Genomic DNA, 22,724 nt, shown 5'->3' with positions numbered 1-22,724 from the left:
AAAAAATATAGGAGAAAGAAATAATCCAAGCTATTTTCATGGGATGCAAATGTTCAGTTATTCAAAGATGTTAACAAACAACAAGGACCTCCAAGTCAGATACTGGAGAGAACAAAGACTTTAAAATAAAATTACTGATGGTTTAAATGTAAGCATTGAACAACATTAAAATCTTCATTAATAGCTCTATATTCTGGGTATCAGAATTGTTTATTATAATAAATATTTATGAGACTGACATCATGGGTTATGTGCTGTCATTTCAAACAAGGAGACCTAGCTGCAGGAAAAGGCCATCTGATTTACTGAAGCAAGAAATGAATCAGTGAAATAACCCTAAATCAGAAGACCTTGTGAGATGAAACAGACTAATCACACAGGCCAGTGTTTTAGAATGCAATCTGTACTCTTGCTCCCAAGAACAGCAACCATCTCCTGTTATTTCATTCTGCCTCTTTTATGTCCAGAAAAGCTACTATTCCGAAGATGCTCAATACATCCACACCAGCAGGTAGGGAACCTCAGACCTTAAAGTGGAATCCAACCCTTTTTAGGTTCCCATCAGACAATCCCATCTTCTTTCTCATGACCCCATCACTTGGTGATTTCCAGGTGATGTACGGGTTCCAAACTTTTTTATGCATTTCCCCCATTTAAGAAATTGAAAGCAAAAGCCAGCATTGCATAGTGGTTAGTGTTGAACTATGACTCTGAGGATCACGGTTCAGATCCCTACTCGATGGTCAGGAGCGCCTGTTATCACTTCCGGCTGATACACCAGCTGCACCCTTTCCTGGAAGTCAGGGACCTTGAGTCTGTGATACATGCTCTGGTAACCTCCCGTATGGATTTCTGGAATGCACTCTACATGGGACTATCCTTGTGCTTGTCCTGGAAACTTCAACTAGTACAGAATATGGCAGCCAGACTGGTCTCAGGCACATCTAGAAGAGACCATATAACACCGATCTTAAGATCACTTCTCTGGCTGCCCATCAGTTTCCAGGCCCGGTACAAGGTGTTGGTTATTACCTATAAAGCCCTAAATGACTTGGGTCCAACCCATTTTCGGGACCACTTCCTTCCATATAATCCTCCCTGTGCTCTCAGGTCCTCTGGGAGGAATCTGTTACAGCCTCTAAAAACAAGACTGTCTACGGCCACCCAGAAGACCTTTTTGGCTATCACTCCCAGATTATTGAACGGCCTGCTGGAAGAGATTTGTCATATTACCACCCTAAACAGCTTCAAGAAAGCCGTTAAGACGGATCTCTTCCGGCAGGCCTTTCCTGAATAAATCCCTGGCTACCAAAAGAAAGGAAATTCAGGTTCTGACCCGACCTCGCCATAGCAACCGTTCATTGTTATTTGTAAATTTTAAATACAGCACGCCCGCGTCATACGTGGCTTGAGCATACGCGCTCAAGCCGCGGGACGCGTGCAGGGCAGAAGGGGCGGCGCGTCCCATTCAACTGAATGGGTGCGCGCGCCCGTTGCGCCCCGCACGCCACCACGCTGCCGTGCACGAGCCCCATTGTTTACAATGGGGCTTGAGCATAGGCGGAATTCGCCTTATGCGGAGGGATCCAGAACGGATCCCCGCATAAGGCAAGGACCCACTGTATGTTTTAATTTTAATCTGTTTAATTGGGTTTTTTCAGGGGGGATGGGAATGACAGTTTGGGAATGTATATTTTAATGTTCTAAGCCACCCCAATTGCGTTTCATAGAGGGATAGGATATAAATAAAATTTATTATTTTTATTATTATTATTACTCAACCACAGAAATGCACTGAGTGAGTTTGGGCAGGTAACACACTTTTAGCTTTAGAGGAAGGTAATGGTAAACCTTGTCTAAATAAACTTTGCCAAGAAAATCATGAGTTGGAGTTGACTTGAAACCACATACAGCAAAAACAAAACATGCTTCTCCTAGTGCCTAGTTAATGGCAGCAAGAATGTTATGGTAAAATATAATGGTATTTTTGGTTCCTAATCTTTGGATTTGGGCTTTCTTCTACCACTGGAATTTGCCCCCTCGACTTCTCTGAAACTGACTTAGGCCTTTCAGCTAAGACAGCTTCCCAAGCATCTCAGAAACAGAAATTAACAGAGTTTTAGGATTACAGGAATGTACATATTTATAAGCGTTCATTAATAAAAATGCAAACCCACTTGCTCACACATTAGAGCCACTGGATTGTTGACACAGCCATTAACAATCTGTGGTCCTTTTCCCACAGTGATTCCCTTGAAAGTCTTATCATCCCATGCTCGCCCTCCAATTCTGTCCTTCGCTTCAAGTATGAGGACCTGCAACAACAAAAAATAGAACAAAAAGATGGACCAATGAGAAACATTGCAATAAAGCATAGCACTTCCAACAGTTAACAGGATGCCAAGACAATCAAAGTATCAGATCATTTAATTAATTTAAGAGTCCACCAAGGTTTAAGGAGAATTAAATAAACCTAGGATCACGGACTGTCAGATACAAATTAGGTTTACCAATATTGACATTCTTGTTAGAAGAAAATAACTGTAAACAAAACAGCCAAACAACAGAGAGGTGGCATCATATTTGTCATATGGCCACTTCCATCCTCCATAGTAATGTCAAGATCAAGCCTTGATTCTCGAGTCTCAGCATTTAAGATCTATTTCTTGCCATAGGTCAGGCTTCTCCAATGTAATGTCCTGCAGATATGTGAGACTACAATGGTAATGCTGGTTACAGGTGATGGGAGATGTACTCCAACATATGTAGAGGTGGCTAAGTTAATAGGCTGCCATAGAGGTGTAGAAGCATGCTACAGACTAAGGCACTCTCTTGGGACACCTCCCGGACCGTAACACAGGAGTTCTTTATCACACAGCAGGAACAGAGGAAGATAAACAAGAGACAGATGTGATGACAGAAGTATTAAAATGCCATTATTTATCTAAATATGTTGTACCTTAATGCCAAAGTTCTGAAGTTGCCTTGCAGCTGCTAATCCTGCTGGACCAGCTCCAACCACAATTACAGATTTCTTTAAGGATGAAAAAAAAAGATAATATATCATTCTCCTATGACTAGTAACGCTGCATTAGAAATTTATACACAAAATGGATTGACAGTACACAGAAAACTACTGCTCCTGCTAATCATAAAAATGATACTGGAAAAATGCTAGAATAATTTGCTCAGGGAAATATTTTATGGATGAGAATAGACATTCATAATGGCACACCTTGTATAAATATCTGTTTTTATGAAAAGGTTAATTGAATAACTCAGACATAATTATTATTATTATTATAATCACTGAGGTAGCCATGTATACACAAATGTCAGATTACATTAATTAATAGCTGTTATAAATATCACTGTTCACAAATTTAGAAGACTGTGTTACTACAATGAGCAAAGTAAAGAGAGAGGGGAGGGAAATGGACTGTACAGTGTCAAATTCAAGATAACGATCTCCTACCCTACACATGGGGCAAATGGGATGAATGGGTAGATATCAATGAAGTTTTGTTAAAAAACAAATTTGAGGAACATTGGGTGTTGAACTGCCCATCCCATGTCCAATTTTTTCCCTGCAATGAATGCTCACACACCCCTTTTAAGTTATTGGATATGGCCACAATATAAGATATAACTGGAGTGTACAGAAAGGACCTGAGGGTGTTGAGCAGAGAGAAAAGCTTCTACTTTGAATTCAATATTAACAAAAGAATTCGGTTTCCCCAAAGGTTTTGGTTATTTCTCAGAAGCAGCACAGCTGAAGGTGAGTTTGGATACTTGGCAAGGGGTTCTAAAGACCCAATGGCTTTGTTCCCATTCCCCCTCACCCTGCTCTCATATATATATATACACATTTTGAATTTTATAACACCTACATTGCGGTAGTCTTTGGGAAGAAGAGGCTGGTCTGGACTGACTGCCAAAATCCCTGTATTAATCAGTCCCTTCCTGGTCATAAAATGAAGGATTCGCTCTGTCTCTTTCACACAGCGAATGCGCACGAGGCCTCGAACAATGATGTGATGGGTACATTTCTGAGGAGTTAAAGGTTCCTGTATATTGAAGGAGCAAGAAAAAGAAACAACCCCATTAATGGAAGTCAAGGGAAAATGTGCCCTTGCTTCAGCTATACAACAAAGTAGGCTGCATTTCCTGAAATACCATTCCTTATTATCTGTGCCTCTGAAGGTAATACAATGAAATAATACTTCACTCACTTAATGACATGAAGGCATGAAATTATGCTCCAAATGAAGAGTATTTAAAATGAGAGTAGGAGGGCTCTGAGGCTGAATAAATACGTAGAGAAGAAAAACAACAAAAGATACCGCTCCTAAATACTAAGAGGTTCCTGCCTATAAGAAATATACTTGCATCCTTCACAGTGCATATTTTCTTTCACAGCATATATTTACCAAAGGCTTCTGTAATAAGGATCTTACCCCAACCAGCCCTCCAGTATGAGTGCCCTTTACCTGTCCCCACTGCTGCTGGTGGTAGTAGGGTAGAAAGCAATTCACCCAGTTTAAGTTTCTATGATTTGAGGACATCACTTGTCCACATTCTTGGTTCCGTGTTCCCTCCCCATGTTTATATATGGATCAGCATGGACATCATCTCACATGGGGGAAAAATTGTCATTTTATCTCCATCAGACCAACTCCAACTTGATCTGCAAATTTCCCCATTTGTTGCAATAAAGGGGGCAACCCAGGGCCAAAACAGACGGCCCAAAAGGGGCAGCATCACACTGCCCCTTTCAGTGCCAGATTGAGGCCGCAGCAACCACACGCTGTGGGCCTGATCCAGCTATTTGCCAGCTCAAAAAGAGCACCCTTTCAGCCGCAGCAGCAGCTTTGTGGTGCTCCTGCAGTGTGAAGTGTATAAATGCCACACCAGAGCGCAACGCTACCCACCATCTGGTTGGGCGGGTTGTGTGATGCTGACTTGGGAGGCAGCATCAGGGTGTGCATCATTTAAACCCCATGCTCCCATGCCATCCCCAAGCCGGCACTTACTGCCCTAAGTCTGTTATGTATAGGGAAGTACTCGGCTAGGAGTTTTGGTCACTGGTAGTCACATAAAGGCTGCTTCTTGTCTTTGTCCCACCTGATCCAAAGGCAGACCCCCGTCAGTCATCAAGGCGTTCTATCTTACCATGGAAGAGCCTTACTTTTCACAGAAAATCCCTGTTGCTACAAAACTGGAAATGGCAAGTTAACATACCCTCCAAGAAACACAAAGACATAAAAGACTGACAAAGCCTTGCCTATGTAGCAAGTGGGAGGGTAGTCGATCATTTGACACCTGCTCCTTCAGTGGATGAGGATAGGAAATAGCCAGATAAATGACATTTAAATTAAATATCATATATTTATTACTAGTATGATATTCAAGTTGGCAAACACCAATGTTGAATGTAAGATTGATTATAAAATTAGAATTAAGACATAAAAACAAACCAATGTAAAAACACATCAACTATAAAGAAATAATGAATGTCTAACAGTTAGAATCCATTTCAGCAACTAATTTGAAAACCCAAATCCAAATAGGAATGCCCTTGCCTCCTGACAGAAGGACAACAAAAATAAAACTAACTGATCCCCCTTGGCAATGGGTTCCAGAGCCAGAGAGCAGACAACCAAAAGGCCCTCTTTTTTATTCTTGCCAAATAAGTATCGGACAGATGGAAAAAAAGGTCTCTCCCCTTTTCTCAAAGTTTAATGTTTCTCTCCACTCCAGAAAATACATGGTAAAAATGAGATTTTTTAAACAAACAGACATAAGTCATCCTTGCAGTCTTGCTTACTTTGCAGTTTGTGTACCACAGAGCCAGAATGAGATTTCTCAATGCGAGGTACATTGTAGGGTCCCGTGAATATTCTGGAAACTCATAGAGTTCATCCAGCTCCATTACATCTGGCCTTACACACAGGGCTTTGCCACATTCATTTGGCTGATAGAAAGGCTGGAAGTATTTGTTCATTCCTGGAAAATAATAAAGCATATAGTACATGTTGAGCTGCACCTCCCTGCTGCACTCTCATCATAGCTCAAGAAGCTGCAATCTGTGAAAGAGTACAAACATAGACTCTACTGCAAGTGGATCTTCCCTGCCTGACAATAAGTATAATATAATCACAAGGGATGAACTTGCATGCCTTATGTGGACTTCCAATGCTGTTTGTGAAGCCCTCAACAGCTGCCTTACCCCTATGCACCTGCAATTACAAAGCCTCAGAGACAACTGACTGATTTTGCCTCATTTTGCCCCACCCCTAATTTACTTAGACCCAGGAGAGACATTGTAAAAATGAGAAACTAAACTTTTTCATTGCAAAGAAAGAAAATGGCATTCTTTTCTAACACCTTACCCAACGTTTTTGAAACAAATGGTGGTTAAAGATACCAATGGGACGCCAGTTAATGTTAGCCAATCCTGAGCACAGGCCTTATAGCAGAAGTCATTTCTACTCATATTGCAAGGGACTTATTCCCTGGTAAATGCGTATAGAACTGGACTCTTAAAAAGTGCCTGCCATACTGCTTATAAGAAGAAGCATGTACATCTACCACAACTAACAAAGCTAAAAACAAGATATGAGGGATTTTGAGTAAGACAAAACTATCTATTCCTACAAGAAAGAGTAGGTTCATGTATTCAGGCTTACAGAATTAAAAATAAGGGACAAGGCATTATATGTTAGCCAGAACTAGATATCCTTACAAGTGATTTCTGTGTCATTTCCATACATCAAAATCACTACTTATACTAAATATATGTTGTTCCACAGGCTAACTATGAAATATTGCTTGTAAGCGTTCATAAATCCACTAAATGAGGAAAAGAGTTCCTGATTATTTAGAGAATGTCTGCCCATCATTGTCATAGGGCCTGAACAGACAGGCCAAAATAAAGTTGCTTCGGGTCACTTTGAAGGTATGCTGTTTAAATGACACATGCAGCTTAAGAGGCCAGAAGCTGCACCAAAGCTGCACTCCAGTCCTTAGGACTGGAGTGAGGCTTTGGCACAGCTTCCGGCCTCTTAGAACGCATGCATCATTCAAACAGCATACTTCTAAAGTGACCCAAAGCAGCTTTATTTTGGCCTGTCTGTTTGGGCCCATTGTTTCCTAAATCCCTCTTAATGAATCAAACTCATGCCCATTAAAGGGTATGGAAATAATATCTTTCAAGAATTTCCCACCTTTTTTTCCTGGACTTGACTGTAGCAGCTGCAAACATCTCATTCTCAAGAAGAGAGTGGGCTTGACAGAATCAAAAAGTTATGGAACGCTGTCTGTTCCTGTATACTGTCTGTTCAAAACAGCAATGCTTGAATCACACTTAAGTGCAAAATATTCAGAACTGGATAAGAATGTATCCTTGGCTTACCAGCTATAGTAGGTGGAGTCTTAAAATGCTCCATTTTAACTGCATTAGATTCACCAATCAAACGGTGAGTACTTGTACAAGAAGGACTCATGCCCACACAGTCTGGGTAGTATGCAGAGAGCAACGGAGCAGCCACACTGTCCTTCAGCAAAGGTGGGAGAATAAGCATAGAATACCACCAGTGATCTGAAACTTCAGCAACTCTCTAGGGAAGAAGTAAAAGAAAGTGAGTCAGAAAGAATAATGACACAAGATAATGAGGTTATCTCTCACTCATTCAAAACATACTGAACAGACAGATTCACTTTCTTTTCTTTTTCTTTACAAAATACAGTTATTTCTTCAACATCAGAATTATGTATAGGGCTGTTTCCCCGCACAGATTAAAAATAACCCTTCCCATATTTGAGCAGCTGGAGAGACCACTCCTAGGGATGCAATTCAAAATAATTTAACAACTTGTTTTGTTTGTTTGTTTGCCAAAATGTGTAAATGTGTCGTACCACTCTCCCTTCATCTGGGAAAATTTGCTGAGAAGTTCTCTGCCTGAGAATTCTAAATACCCCTCCTTAAAACTGCAAATCCCAGAATGCAACAGGAGGCAGCTAGAACAGTTAAAGTGGAATAGTAGCACTATAAGAGTATAGTGTGATAAACACCAGAGTTAGAAGAGACCACAAGGGCCATCCAGTCAACCCCCTGCCATGCAGGAAGTCACAGTCAAAGCATCCCTGACAGATGGCCATCCAGCCTCTGTTTAAAGACCTCCAAGGAGGGAGATTACACCACACTCTGAGGGAGTGTGTTCCACTGTCAAATAGCCCTTACTGTCAGGAAGTTCATGGTTAACACAAACTATGTTTTATCATGACAAGGAAAGGAGTCTCCACAAGCCATGGAGGGATGTGGTGGCTTAGTGGTTAAGACACTAATTCTGATTATTATAAGATCGGCAGTTTGAGACTTAAGTGCAGTGTGACAAGAGTGAGCTCCTGTGACTAGTCCTAGTTTCTGTCAACCTAGCAGTTCAAAAACATGCAAATGCAAGTACTGTAGATCAGGGGTAGGCAACCTTTTTGAGCCAGGGGCCAGGTTGCTCTCCCTCAGACAACTGGGGGGCCGAAGCTGGAGGGTGGAGCTTCTACCCTCTGGGGGCGGAGCCGCACACGGGGGTTGAACTTCCACCCTCTTGGGGCGGAGCCATGTGCCAGGGCGGAGCTTCCACTATCCGGGGGCAGAGCCACATGTCAGGGGTGGAGTTTCCACCCTCCAGGGGCGGAGCCGCATAATAATAAGAATATTTGCAAAAAGCTACTAGGCAATGCCATAACACAGGAAAAATGCATGCACACCGTCTCAACCCAGAAAAGAGCAAGCAAGTCCATGTAGGGGGATTTTGCAAAGAGAATACCAAAGGATAACAACAATAATAACAGCAATATTTGCAACATGGAAGTGACTAGGCAAGGACACAAAACAGCAAAAAAATGCATGCCACTGTCTCAAACCACAAAGGCACAGGTAGTATAACCCCCCTCCCCCAATGACCAAACCTCTCACCTGGCTCAGTGGCTGTGGCTCTCTCTCTCTCTCTCCTCCCTCTCTTTCTCTCCCTTCCTCCCTCCCTCTCACTCCCACCCTTCTCTTCCCTCCCTCCCTCCCTCTCTGCCTCCTCCTCCTCCTCCCCCCCGCTCCTCCATTTATAGTAGGGAGGAGGGAGGGCGGAGCCAGGAGGGAGGCCCGCTGCGGCCACCGGAGCCCCGTTTCAGGGCTCCGGAGGCCGCAGTGGGCCTTCCAGGGCTCCGGTGCAGCTGCTGGAGCCCCATTTCTGGGCTCCGGAGGCCGCAGCGGGCCTTCCAGGCACCCGGTGCGGCTGCTGAAGCCCTGTTTCAGGGCTCCGGAGGCCACAGCGGGCCTTCCAGGGGCCTGATGCGTCTCCTGGAGCCCCATTTTAGGGCTCCGGAGGCCGCAGCAGGCCTTCCAGAGGCCCGGTGAAGCTGTTGGAGCCCCGTTTCAGGGCTCCGGAGGCTGCAGCGGGCCTCCTAATGGGTGCCGCCATTTTGAAGGACAAAATGGCGGCTGGAGTGGCCGAAATCAGCGGCGATTTCAGCGGCAGGAGGGACCGGGGGCCGGTGGAAAGGCGCCCGCGGGCCGGATGCGGCCGGAGGTTGCCGACCCCTGCTGTAGATAAATAGGTACCACTTTGGTGGGAAGGTAACAGCTGTGACCACTGGGTGACAGAGGAGACTTATCCTGTCTTATCCTAAATAGTTTGAAGTTTTTCTAATATTCTCAGTGGTGTGTTTTTGATGTTGTTAATTATGGATCACTTCTAGCCACACCTTTGTGAACAAGAAGAAAATAACTTCTGTTTACAGAAAGAACTTATAATGGTGTCTCCTTCGGTAGTTGGTTGTCAAAGCTTCTGATTACAACACGTACTTCACTTCAATACACTTGTTACAAATTGACTTTCTTCCAGTTCACTCAATGACTTCAGTTACATTTCAACTGTGTTTTAGATCTTTATACACACCTTCCACTAAAGCTCATTCATTAGGACTATCAATCCTATGAATCTCTAGCTTTACTCATAAATTACAGTTCTACAGAATAATGTGGATATGAGCCTTCCTTAACTGACTCTCCATTTCTCAAAACCTATTACTTTAAACTGCTTTCACAGGACTTCTTTTGTCCTTCTAAAGTCTGTCCTCCTTATATGGGAATCGCATTAAGGCTAAGCTCTTATTTCCAACTGCACTCCTGGCAGTTTCACCTGCATTATTGCCAGTTCTAAGACACACTCATATCTTCTTGACGGCTCCTCTTCCTTTTTATAACAGCTCATCAGGCAGCCCCCTACCTTTTTTCCAGCCTGACTCCGACTAACATTTCTTTTTCCAGTGGGCTTTATCACGTGGGAGGCAAATTCCCCTTAATACCAAATGATGGGTCCATTACTGTTTATAGATGGGACAAGAAAGGAATAAGCATGGAAGTCTGTGATAATCTTCCCCCAACAACCAATTAACACAATTTAATGACATTTAATGATATCCCCCTTTTGCAATTGCAAAAGAGGAATCCTTGTTGATATGCAAATAAAATTTAAATTTGCTGGACTTTGCCCAATTGCCGCATGGCCAGAGGAGGAGGGGCCAATCTGCTAAAGATACCCTCCCCATACTATCTTAACAAAGGACAGAAACAACAAAATGCAGGCATCTTACTAACATCTCTATTTTTTCTCGTTTGGTATGTAACATTTTGCCTGACGGAGAAACCAGTGGAGCTTCAAAAGCAATAGCAATAGCAAGTACATTTCTATACTACTTATCAGTGCACTTAAGCTCTCCCTAAGCGGTTTACAAAGTGTAAACCAATTACCCCTAACAATCTGGGTACCCATTTTAGCAACCTCGGAAGGATGCAAGCCTGAGTTGAGCTTGAGCCCTTTCACTGGTATTGAACTCGCAACCTTAAGGTTTGTGAGTGAGTGGCTGCAGTACAGGCATTTAATCACTGCACCACCAAAAGCTTGCAACAAGTATATTGTGCATTTTGGTTGGCCAATAAAGGTATCACTGTTTGGTTTTTTGTTGTTGTTGTTTGTTTGTTTGAATTTACTAGATAGCCAACACAGCTACCCCTGAATATTTTCCACACAATTTATGTTGAACTACCGTAGACAGCTTCAGAACTCTTGCATCTTCTCTTTTAGGCATCATTCTAGAACGCTGGAAAAATCTCTAACTCAAAAGTGGATATATTTACCTACATAATATATTTACTTCTAAACATACCACATCTGTTTTTCCCACCATCTGCTCCAATGCCACATGCTTACCAGATCCTCAGGCATGGCGCACTGGTCTGAGCCTTCTACCTGGAATAAATATAACTGTATCAGAGAATAGAATTGTCCCTTGACACTCATAGTCATAAATGTTATGTTAGGGCTTCATCAGTTAGGTTAGGGCTTTATCACACCAGCCCCTTTCGCGCTGTAATCACAGTAAAAAATAAAATGGCAACCTACTGCTGTTATTGCAGTCATCATTGCACTGTGATTGTCTTTTGTGCAACAGGGGGCTGTTTCCTTCCTGTCCCATCCCTTAACTCTGCCCTCCCTCCTTCCCCAGCATACTTTTGTCTATTTTTTTTAAATTCAACTTTTGTTGGACAATTTCAGAGCTCTGTAGCCCCAATTTAAGGTTTTAATTTAAAAAAAATACTTGAGGTGGTGGAGCTTTGAAACTGCACGGAAACCTTAGGGGGCAAAATATAAAAATAGCAAGGGGCGGGGGGGAAAGGGACAAGGAGGGGACAATGACACAATGTGACTGCCAATCATGGAAATGCCCCAGGAATGGCTTTTCGCACCCGGAGCATCACGCAATTGGTAGCTCATTCACGGAGAAAAACCATGAATGAGAAGCAATGGCTGGGAGAGGGGACAGGTACGGGAGGGAAGTGGCATCCTGCAATCACCGTCACTGATGCCACTTCCTTTCCAATGAAATCGCAGTTTAAAAGCTGCATGTGATAAAGCCCTCGTAAAGAGGTTTTTGTGGCAGAACAGCACAGCCTTTATTGAATACCATGAAAGGAAGAGCCAAGCTATACATTATACTCAAATCAATTTGCTAAAACACACACAAAAAATTAAACCCATAGTTTGAAGAGTGAATGGTTTACAGTAAAGATGTTGGCCGGGGAAAAAGACACTTTGTCCCTCTACCTACCTGTCAGTTTTCTAGTGCACATCTCTCCCCACAAGCTATGTTCCCCCACAGTCATTCAGAAACATGTTTACCTTTGCAAAAACATATGTGTGGGGGACCTTGAGTTCTTCCAGACAGCACAGCTGATGCTCTGTTAGTTTCTATTTAAGGAATAAGTATATTCCTGTTTAAGAAAACTTACTTTTCTACAACAAATTGGAAAGGGAGCATTCAATGATAATTTTTCTAGAGATTTGGTGCAAACACTACTAGCTGTTTCTGGAAACAGCTGGAATGAAAATCTCTTCTGTTACTGATGCATATGAACAGCTGCATCATCACAACAGAATACTGATAATAATATACTGACACAGTAGAAGTGTGCCTTCACAGAGCACATATGTGCACAGCGCACATCTGTTACAACTACGCAAAATGTCAGCCTCCTGCAAACAGTGAAGCTGCCAGAATTTTTTAGTACAGCTTAGTGTTGAAGGTACCTTGGTGGAATTGTTCAGTTTCGTGCCACATCGGTATGTTTGGGCTATCTGTGAGGTAAGCTGGATTTCCTTTGTCAACTGACGCCATTTTCCACACTCTGGCTTTGTACACTGAACCTGGAAATAAATTTTAAAAGCAATATTTTTGTTCTTATTTATTCAAAGTATAAATAAATAAAACTACCAGTTAAATCAGAGTCAAGATTCCCAGACTTTGAAATTGACTCTCCCAGAAAGAGAGACTGCTACCTGGTTAGAGGCACACCAATTCCTCAATTTTTTCCCATCCAACTTGTATTAATATGAGTTTATAGAAGAGTATATGCATATATGGGTGAGCTCCTTGGTTCCCTCCAGCTACCCACAATTTTATTCTGAATGATAACGTCCAGAATCCCTGAGCCATCACAGCCACTGGCCAGGTGATTCTGACAGTCATCCCAAAATGCTAATTTTCCTATGCTCTAAATCACATGAATCTGTTCTCTTTTTCTATCGACATGAACTGGGCACAGCCAATCAAACCATCTCACTCTATGCAAAGATCTGGAGTAATTTTATTAATTTATGAGATTGACTTTCATTAAATTTAGCAATTGGTGTTCAGAAACATTGTTGGAGTCTACCTTGGGGGTTGAATGGAAGAACAATATGAAAGACAATCATATTGGTAGAAGACATGCTTTCAATCTATGGAGTTCCAGGTTCAGTCTATGCCATCTACAAGCAGGACAGAGAAATAATTCCACCTGCAACTACAGATAATACTGGACTAGATTAAATAGTTATCTGACTTGGTGTGAAACAAGTTTCAATTTTCCTATACATCAGAGGTTAACAATTGTAGCAGATGTGGGGGCAATTTCCTGTCACTGGTATTCTCCAGGGGTCACATGGATGGGGGGGGGAGAGCCAAACACCCATAAATAAGCATGTAAGTGGCCAGATATCTACCTGTGGTTTTCAAAAACAAGTATTTGGGGTATTGAGCACCCCCATGGCCAGATGAAAAGGAAGTCTAGGGAGTCTGAATAATTCAAGGGCCAAAAGAACATTCTCCCGGGCCACATGCATTCAATGGGCCCACTCTTGTTATACACTGTTGAAATAAAATATTACAAAACATTTCAGTGGGTAGATCTATCTATTGGCTCCAAGGTACATAGTCTTGACAAAGACAGGAAATACAATTACCGATGTATTTCTCTTTGAATAAATCTTCCAGAGTTCTACCACTTCACATTTCCTTTCAGTGCAACTACTGTAAAGAGGAACTGTACGGATACTACTTTCACAGGTATACCCCAGTATATACAAAGACCTTACCCAGTAAGGGAGTTGTTGGTCAGCCATAAAAGCTTTAGGGCTGGGTTCACTTTTTCCATTACTAGTCCAAATTCTTTTCCAGGCAGTGTATTTCTCATAGCCATCCTTATGACTAAGAAGAGTTTCAAAGAAAATGGTAAGTGGAGAAAACATTTAGGCCAAGTAAGATTATTTTAATACTGAATGGTTACATGAAATACTAAGAAAAGGACATAGATATTAAGACAACATGATCACGGGTTTGTTTTTTCCTAAACATGCACAGATTCCTAGAATCAACTCTGAGGCAAAATTGTGTATGATTTTAATTGTGTAGCATATCTTCAACCAGTGGATGGTTAAATCCACAGATGCAGAATCCATAGATATCTATTTTGATAATCAAAGAATTAATATATGGTGCAGGTTAAGTGAAGAATGCATTTAATGCCTTCCCAAACTCCACCATAATTATGGATACATCAATCTGTATAATGGTTTCACTTTTAGAATATCTTTCATCCATCCAGTTTGGCTTTTCCAGAACAGATAGCTTTTAGCAAACAGACTGAGATCCAAGAAGACACTCCACTTGTGTTGCACATTTTCTAAATAAAAGCATTTTATATGTAATTGTTCTGTAGTCCACACTGCTGTCCTGGGTATAGGGAACATTAGTAGTCAAAAAAGTTACAGTGCACCCACGTCATATGCGGATGCACTATACACGGCTTTCAGCATATGCTGATAGCTGCACGAGGTGCAAGGGACAGTGTATCCCATTTAGATTAATGGGGTGCATGCCACCATGTTGCCATCACATGCACAAGCCCCATTACTTTCAGTGGGGCTCGAGCATACGTGGTTTTTCTTATGTGGGGGTGGTGGTGGTCCAGAACAGATCCCCCGCATAAAATAGGGTGCACTGTATTTTTGGACTACAGTTGGCCCTCCTTATCCACTGATTTTTTTATCCATGGATTCAAGTATCCACGGCTTGAAAATATTCCAAAAAAGTATAAATTGCATATAGCAAACCTTGATTTTCCATTTTATATAAGAAACACCATTTTGCCATGTCATTATATTTAATGGGACTTGAGCATCCATTGATTTTGTTATCCATAGGGGATCCTGGAACCAAACCCCAGTAAATAACAAGGCCCCACTGTACTACTGCCAGAATCTTCTAACCAGCACAGCTAGTATCTATACTGGATGTTGTTGTCCAAACAAATAACTCTTCCAAATTCTGTGTAACTATACCTTCTTTCTACAAACCAACAAAATATATTTAGTAAAGGATAAATATGTACTGTTGTCTTTTTATAAGTATTTTTAAAACTTAAATATATTTATTGAAATATACTAGGGTTGTTTTAAAGAAGACGTTTTCAAGTAGTTATGCCAGAGCTTATATACCAATATTTTAGTCTCCCAACAATTAGAAAAAGAAAAGGCACAAATTCCAGTTCTTGTTGCTAGGTTTTGGTTGATTCAGTCACATGTAATTTATAACCATTAAAAATGTAACACTGTTATTTTAGGCTTTATTTCGAAGGTAAACCAGAAGGGGTATCCAAACACAAATTTAAGTACAGTAGTCACTTGACATTCAGTGGGGCTTGAATCTAGGACCCCCTGTGAATACCCAAATCCATGGATGTCCAAGTCTCATTACATATAATGGTATAGTAAAATGGTGTCCCTTCTATAAAATGGCAAAAATTAAAGTTTGCTTTTTGGAATTTTTTTTTCAGAGGGATGTTTTCAAGCAGTGGGTAATTAAATCCATAGATGCAGAATCCATAGATACAGAGGAATGATTGTATATGAACTAGTGTAACAGTGTAGTCTGTTGCTAACAGTAGTTGCTAGGGTAATTCAAAGCTGATTTTCCTGTGATAAGTCCTCATGAACTCGGTGTGCTGTACATCACTTGTACTGTAAATCTTATACAATATAGCTTTATAGATTTTAACAGATTATTATTAACATGGTTTGCCATGGCATGAAAACATTTCAGGGTATATCAAAAATAGTCATAGACTGTAAAGGGTAAAGAATACCTTCTGTAGTAATGATCAAAACACTCATTACAGAAGTGCTCCCCACAGGAAAGATGATACCATCTTGATGTATATCCATTTTTAGCACACCTAAAACATAAGAAAATTGAAAAGCCCAGATTTAACAAAACCATATGCTTTGTTATACAATTTGAATATACTTTAGAATGTCACATATCATAGCAGTCTATGAAACACTTCTAATTAACAGGACAGTTAGCTTTCTTATCTTCCTTAAACTGGTAAATGGAGGACAGTAAGATAAAATGGGAGTAATAGTATCACTTGTGATGATGCATCAAAAAAGAGTGCAAACAGCTTAAAACCTGGTTCCCTATTAAGATGGCTTACTCTGCTTTGTCTCCCCATTCATACTAGGATGCGTTACTGTGAATATATATGTACTAGCTCACGTGACAACTATGTCACTTCATTGGAAATGTTGTCACCCAATTATAAATGGACCAATAATGGAAAGGTTTTACAACTGCTAGTAGAAATGTCTCAGTGGAAATTTCTTTAATGAGAGGATTAACCAGCTCAGAAAAGGGGGTAAGGAGCCAAATGTTCTAGCATTCCTTTCAAATTAGGGATATACACTGATCACAAGATTTAGTCTGGATCCTTGTTCAGAAAACCAAGCCTGATTTGGCTTGGAGTAATTTAGAGGTCACCCTATCTGACTTGGGTCTGAATTTGAATCTCAGTTTGGAAATCTAAATCTTCAACTGTCTTATTTGTTAAGATTGGAAATCAACAAATAGCTGTAACATTCCTTTTTAGTCTGTCAGAACTGGATGAACACTTTAAGCATAGTAGGGTCTTAGGAGTGGATTATCAATCCCCCCTCATAACAAATAATAAAAAGGAACTATCTATACCTTTATTTTTTTTCTAATTTCCTGAAAGAATTAGAAATTTGGGGAGTTAATGCCTGAATCCTATTTGTAGTCCCAACTAGAGAACCACTGAATCAATTATATTTCTAGAAGAGCTGACTTACCATTCAGTACTGAATTCACTGAATCTACTCTAGTTGGAACTACTGATAGGACTGAAGCCAAAGCAGCCTCTTCTGAGAGGATCAATCCTACCAAATTTCACAAGAAGGGGAGAGATGGACCCAAACCTTTCAGCAGCACTGGCAAAGCAAACTGGGCATGTTGCAGTGCATCCTGCTTTTTCACACTTCCGATACTTCTTCTCTGATGTATCTTCATCATCGTCAGGTGATTCTGCAGCTTTTCTCCTTACCTAGCAAGGTAGAACTTCTTCAGAACAATAATCTATGTTCATATCAGCCAAAAGCAATCTTATACATTGAACAAGTTTTTTAAAAAACAAAAACTACAAGAGCTGGTCACATTGCATGCATTTTGTCACAATAAAGGATAGGAAAAATAATAAGCAAGTTAAAGAAATTGTGATAACGAGCTCTTAAACACCACAAGAAACTGTCCAAATTAACTGTACTGTTTGCTCCATACTTCAGTTAAAACTAGGTTTCAGATACAATATGAAATAGACCAGAAAAGCTGTGTTCTGTGTTAGGGTGATAATACTGAAAATAAGCCTAAACTGTGAAAAATTAAGGAGAAACCCATGGAATCTTTAAGGCTAAGGCTGGAATCACAAGCGCAGCAACTTGAAAGTAAGACAACCTGCTGAAAGTCCAAGCAATAGGACATCACTTAGGAGATATGAATCAGAGTAGAGTAGTTCTGTTCTTAGCTTTAGTGACTTTGTTCATTCTATCTCCTCCAATGCTAGTAAATCATAACCTTGCCTTTCAGGAGATAGCAACAATGTTTTTGTTTCTGCAAGCATCTGGTAATACAGTCTCAGTCAGCAACTCTGTTGTTTTTACTGTTTGGTCAACAGCAATTTTTTAGCATGTGATTTTACAATGTAACCTGTCTTGGAGAGCCTTGCACTGAAAGGAGGGTTAATACAGAGGGCCCTTGGCATCTGCTGGGATTTGGTTCCAGGATCCCCTGTTGATACCAACATCCATGGATGCTCCAGTCCCATTAAATGCAAAGGATAGTAAAATGGTGTCCCTTATATAAAATGGCAAAATCAAGGTTTGTTTTTTGGAATTTATATTTATTTAAAAATATTTTCAAGCTGTGGGTGCATGAATCCATGGATAAAAAAATCTGTGGTTATGGACAGCCAACTGTATAAAACCATTTATCTTAAATCAAAACACACAACAAAGTAGCTTCTGGTAGTATTGTCTTAAAAGGGGTGCCTGCCCCCTTACAACTCCCCATCTGCCAGAAATTAGGGAAGCCTATGGAGGGATTCTCCTGTCCTATGGAATCCTATGACCTTAATGCAATAGAGACAAACTGCAGAGATGTGTTAACATTACAACTAGTGTTCTTAGCCTTCCCTCCATCTGTTCATGGGTTCTAGCCTTCAACTAATTTGACATGGCAATACAGTATAGTCACTGAACCCAGCCACCATCACATCCCCATCACACAACTCTGCTGCCCTCCACCCATAGAATGGCAAAGATCAGAGCTTGGAAAAGTTACTTTTTGGGGGCATCAACCTCCAGAATCCCCCAGCCCACACAACCATTTTGGAAGTTGTGGTCCACAAAAGTAACTTTTTCAACCTCAGTAAAAATTCTGCAGCAGTAAATCTGCCCTACCAGCGTAGGGTCTTTGTGTGGGGTCTATAGAACCATCTAAACCAAAGGTGGGAATCATAAAGCCTTTCAGATGTCTGTGAACTGCAACTCCCAGTAACCCTTGTCAGTACAGCCAATGATGAGGAATACTGGGAGCTGAAGTCCATAAGGATCAAGATTCCCAGCCCTATTCTTAACTCGAAAACTACAAGGCATGGAGCGTGGTGGGGTCAGGCAGCAATTGCACAATGGAAGAGGCAGGGCCAGCAATCCATCCATACTTTCCCCACATTTTAATTGCTTTTATTCACTTCAAATGAGATGAAGTACCTGTCTTCCTGAACTTCTCAGAGGAAGATTATCAACAGACTGGTCCACTGGCGGTGTTTTTTTCTTTGTCCGGGCCCTGCCGCTTGACATGGTGCTGCAAGGTAAAAGCCAGGAGGATGTTAAGACAATATGCTTGAACTAGAGTTCAAAAGCTATGTATTTAATGACCCTCCATACCCAAGAGGGAAATGTCAGACCTCTCAGTGGTTAGTCTTTTTTCACTACACTTAGATCAGTGATTCAGCTGTCAGCACCAACTCTCACTCAGGAGCTGGGGAGAAGGAAATTAGAGTTACGGGCCAGTCCATACAGGCAACAAAGTCACCACAAAAACTAAGGGAACACCACATCTTAAGGAACCAGGTTGACTCTTGAAAGCATCTCAGTTGAAATACAGTAAAGTATTTATAGAGATAAGGAGGAGCGGGAAAGAGAAAGAATATTAGAGGATGGAGGAAAAGAGAGGGGCCAATGTAAGTAACCTTGGGAAAGGGGTCTAGAAGGAGGCAATTGCCCCCCCCATATGCCAGAGATAGGGGAATCCTATGGAGTGACCTATAATTTAGGAGGTTAATGGGGGGGCACTAAAAGTAATATAGAGGTACCTTTTGCTAATGGGAGCTCTATCTGTGTTTTGTTGCTGTTTGCCTTCAAGTCATTTTTTACTTATGGCAATCCTAAGGAGACCCTATCATGGGGTTTTCTTGGCAAGTTTCTTCAGAGGAGGTTTGCCATTGCCTTAGGAGGTCGCTAAAATGAGTACCCAACTTGTTGGCGGCAATTAGCATACAGCTGTAAACTGCTTAGGTGGTATGAAGTGGTATATAAATGAAGCTGCTATGGCTATTATCCTCGAGGTCTGGAAGCACAGGTTTTCAGGAGGTGGGGAATGGGCTGGACCAAGGTGGCAAATATCCAATAACATAGCAGTAGACTTTAGCCACTATTTCTATACGCATGAACACCTAATTTATTGGGCTGATCTAAGATCTTCTACCGCCTAAGGCAAAGGACAAGATATCCTCCCCCTCACCATCTCATATACAAAAGCCAACCAGAATGACAACTGAATCTTGCTTCTTTGCTCGCTAGGGGACATAATCTTCCACCACAGCTAATGACAATGGCTTAGTTAAGGTGACATAGGGACAGTAATATATTGCACACACCTGCTGCTAGAGGGATTATCTGACTTTGCCTAAAGATAGAAATGATATCATTCAAAGTATCTCAATTAAAATGTAAATTTATTTAGAACACTGACAGGATGAGAGCCAACATGACATTGTGGTTTGAGTGTTGGACCAGGTTCCAATTCCCAGCTCAGCCATGAAACCCATTGGTGACCTTGGGCAAGTCACATGCTCTCAGCCTCAGGGAAAGGCAATGGCAAACCTCCTCTGAACAAATCGTGCCAGGAAAACCCCATGAAAGGGGTGTTTTGAAGATGCTGTAAGTCAGAAACGACTCGAAGGCACACAACAACAAAATACAGTTACATGCTTACCAGAGATAGCTACAGTCTAACCAAGACAACAATAAATGACAAAGGCTGCAAATATGGAACTGGATTGAAAATATGTTAAGAAAGAACTTAAGCTCTTCAGTGGTGATTTTCACAGAAGGGCAGGTTTCTTCTCACCTTTGGAGTCCAACCACTCAGATGTCAAATTAAACACAGCTGTAATAATGCAAAAAAGAAAAAAAATGATATTTCTATTATTATTTATTCATTTATATTCCTCCTTTTTCCCAGTACTGGCACTCAAGGCCACTTATAGTACTTAAAACAAATACAGTTAAAACATCGTCAAAGAAAAAAGTAAGTCACACTCTCTCAGCCTCAGAGGGTGGCAGTGGCAAATCCCTTCTAAAAAAACAACTTGCCAAGAAAACCTTGTGACGAGTTTGCCTTAGGGTTGGCATAAGTTGAAAATAACTTGAAGACACAGAACATATTGTGCTTTTACTTTATCCCTCACCCATATGGGAAAAGCACTCTGCCCATGGCTCAGAGGTATGCTGTGTCTGGTATTTTTTGTTACAGATGTGGAGAGCTGCCCTACCTTGGTCTTAAGCACCATATTGGGTGTAGGTTCAGATCTGCCCGGTTCCCTAGGTCTGTAAAAGCCCACCACCGTCTTCCTCCATAGAAATGCCACCCAATGTTGGCAGGCACAAGAGATCAAATATTGCCCAAAAAGCCTAACAACCTGGCACTGTGTAAATGCTGGCAGTGGCCTTTCCGGTTTTGTGTTACCGATTTACCTCTGGACTTTGGAGCTAGAAGACCAACAGGGCTGAGACATCCTGGATCTCATAGGAAGCACCTTTTGTTTTGCTGTTGTTGTTGTTGTTCTGTGCCTTCAAGGTGTTTTCCGACATGGCGACCCTATCCCAGTGTTTTCATGGCAAGATTTGTTCCAAGGAGTGTTGCCATTGCCTTCCCCTGAGGCTGAGAGAATGTGACTTGCCCAAAGTCACCCAGTGGATTTCCACGGCCGAGCTGGGAATCGAACCCAGGTCTCCAGAGTCGTGGTCCAACACTCCAACCCCTGCACCAGCCTCGCTCTTTTGTTTTGTCAAAAGAATTTAAGCATCCTGGACTTTAAAGAGGAACCTTGGTACTTACCTGTTAAGATGCCCATTTCCAGGGGCGAAGGTCTAAGCATCCTCTGGATTGGCCTGGCCCTTCCATTTTGCTCCTCTTTAAATTCCTGGGCTTTAAAATGCTTTGTCTGCCTGCACCACATGGCCAGCTAGAGCCAGCATGGCGCAGTGGTTTGAGCGTGGGACTAGGACCAGGATTCGAATCCCCACTGAACCATGAAACCCACTAGGAGAGCTTGGGCATGTCACTCTCTCTCAGCCTCAGAGGAAAGCAACAGCAAGTCTCCTCTGAACAAACCTTGCCAAAAAAAAGAAAGAAAACCCAAACCCATGATAGCATCTTCATAAGTCAGAAGTGACTTGATAACACACAACATACACACACATATACATATATATATGCGCACACACACAACACAGAAGACACACAACATACACACATGAAGACAAAACATACACACACATATACATATACACAACACAGGACACACAACATACACACATGAAGACACACAACATAAAACACATACATATATGTATATACACACACAACATACACATATGAAGACACAACATACATACATTTACATATACACAATATACATATATACCTATGTATTGTATATACATATACACAACACAGAAAACACACAACATATATATATATACACACACACAACACACATATAATATATATATATGTTATATATACATACACACACACACACACACTATATATATATATACATATATATATACACATATACACAACCCAGGAGGAGGAACCTGCCTGCACAGATACATCTCTCCATCCTCACAGCAAACAAAAAGCAGGCCTCTGACCCAAGCCAGGTCCAAGGCCCCCTGCAGAAGAAGCCAGCCAGTCTGGGGCCCCTTCCAGTGCCTTAGCTGAAGGCTGGGGGGATTTGGGGGGCTGCAGTTTGGGGAGGCAGCTTTGAGAGCCTTCCCTGCCAAAGGGGGCCACACAACAAACTCCAGCTCCCAGGATTCCCTAGCACTGAACCAGGGGCAGTGTGGTTTGGTTCCTCCTCCAGTTCCTTCCTGGCTGATGGAGAAGAACCCAGTGGCCATTTCAAATGAGACATTTACAAGAAGAGTAATGAA

At 41.5% G+C, this 22,724-nt stretch overlaps 1 protein-coding gene across 5 annotated transcripts in view; it reads right to left on the bottom strand.

Annotated features, from left to right (window-relative positions):
• The window catches only part of KDM1B (lysine demethylase 1B), a 34,653-nt gene that overhangs the window by 11,734 nt on the left and 195 nt on the right, over window positions 1-22,724 (bottom strand). Inside the window, exons 1-14 of one of the 5 annotated variants that reach the window (XM_042461984.1) lie at window positions 21,258-21,837; window positions 20,632-20,670; window positions 19,187-19,260; window positions 18,990-19,083; window positions 17,145-17,269; window positions 16,016-16,105; window positions 13,968-14,079; window positions 12,642-12,758; window positions 11,265-11,303; window positions 7,415-7,619; window positions 5,828-6,006; window positions 3,891-4,067; window positions 2,960-3,034; window positions 2,178-2,315 (exon numbers count right to left, since the gene is read on the bottom strand). In XM_042461984.1, the coding sequence (XP_042317918.1) occupies window positions 2,178-2,315; window positions 2,960-3,034; window positions 3,891-4,067; window positions 5,828-6,006; window positions 7,415-7,619; window positions 11,265-11,303; window positions 12,642-12,758; window positions 13,968-14,079; window positions 16,016-16,105; window positions 17,145-17,269; window positions 18,990-19,079 (1,347 nt within the window). In that variant the 5' untranslated portion in view covers window positions 19,080-19,083; window positions 19,187-19,260; window positions 20,632-20,670; window positions 21,258-21,837. Of the gene's footprint in view, window positions 1-2,177; window positions 2,316-2,959; window positions 3,035-3,890; window positions 4,068-5,827; window positions 6,007-7,414; window positions 7,620-11,264; window positions 11,304-12,641; window positions 12,759-13,967; window positions 14,080-16,015; window positions 16,106-17,144; window positions 17,270-18,989; window positions 19,084-19,186; window positions 19,261-20,631; window positions 20,671-21,257; window positions 21,838-22,724 lie in introns of those variants that run through there. The other 4 variants (XM_042461988.1, XM_042461987.1, XM_042461986.1 and 1 more) reach the window with 4 other exon arrangements.

The sequence above is a fragment of the Sceloporus undulatus genome, chromosome 4, assembly GCF_019175285.1.
Source record: "Sceloporus undulatus isolate JIND9_A2432 ecotype Alabama chromosome 4, SceUnd_v1.1, whole genome shotgun sequence".
Classification (NCBI taxonomy): Eukaryota; Metazoa; Chordata; class Lepidosauria; order Squamata; family Phrynosomatidae; genus Sceloporus; species Sceloporus undulatus.
Note: the sequence above shows the minus strand (reverse complement) of the source record. Positions and strands in the feature narration are given on the sequence as shown.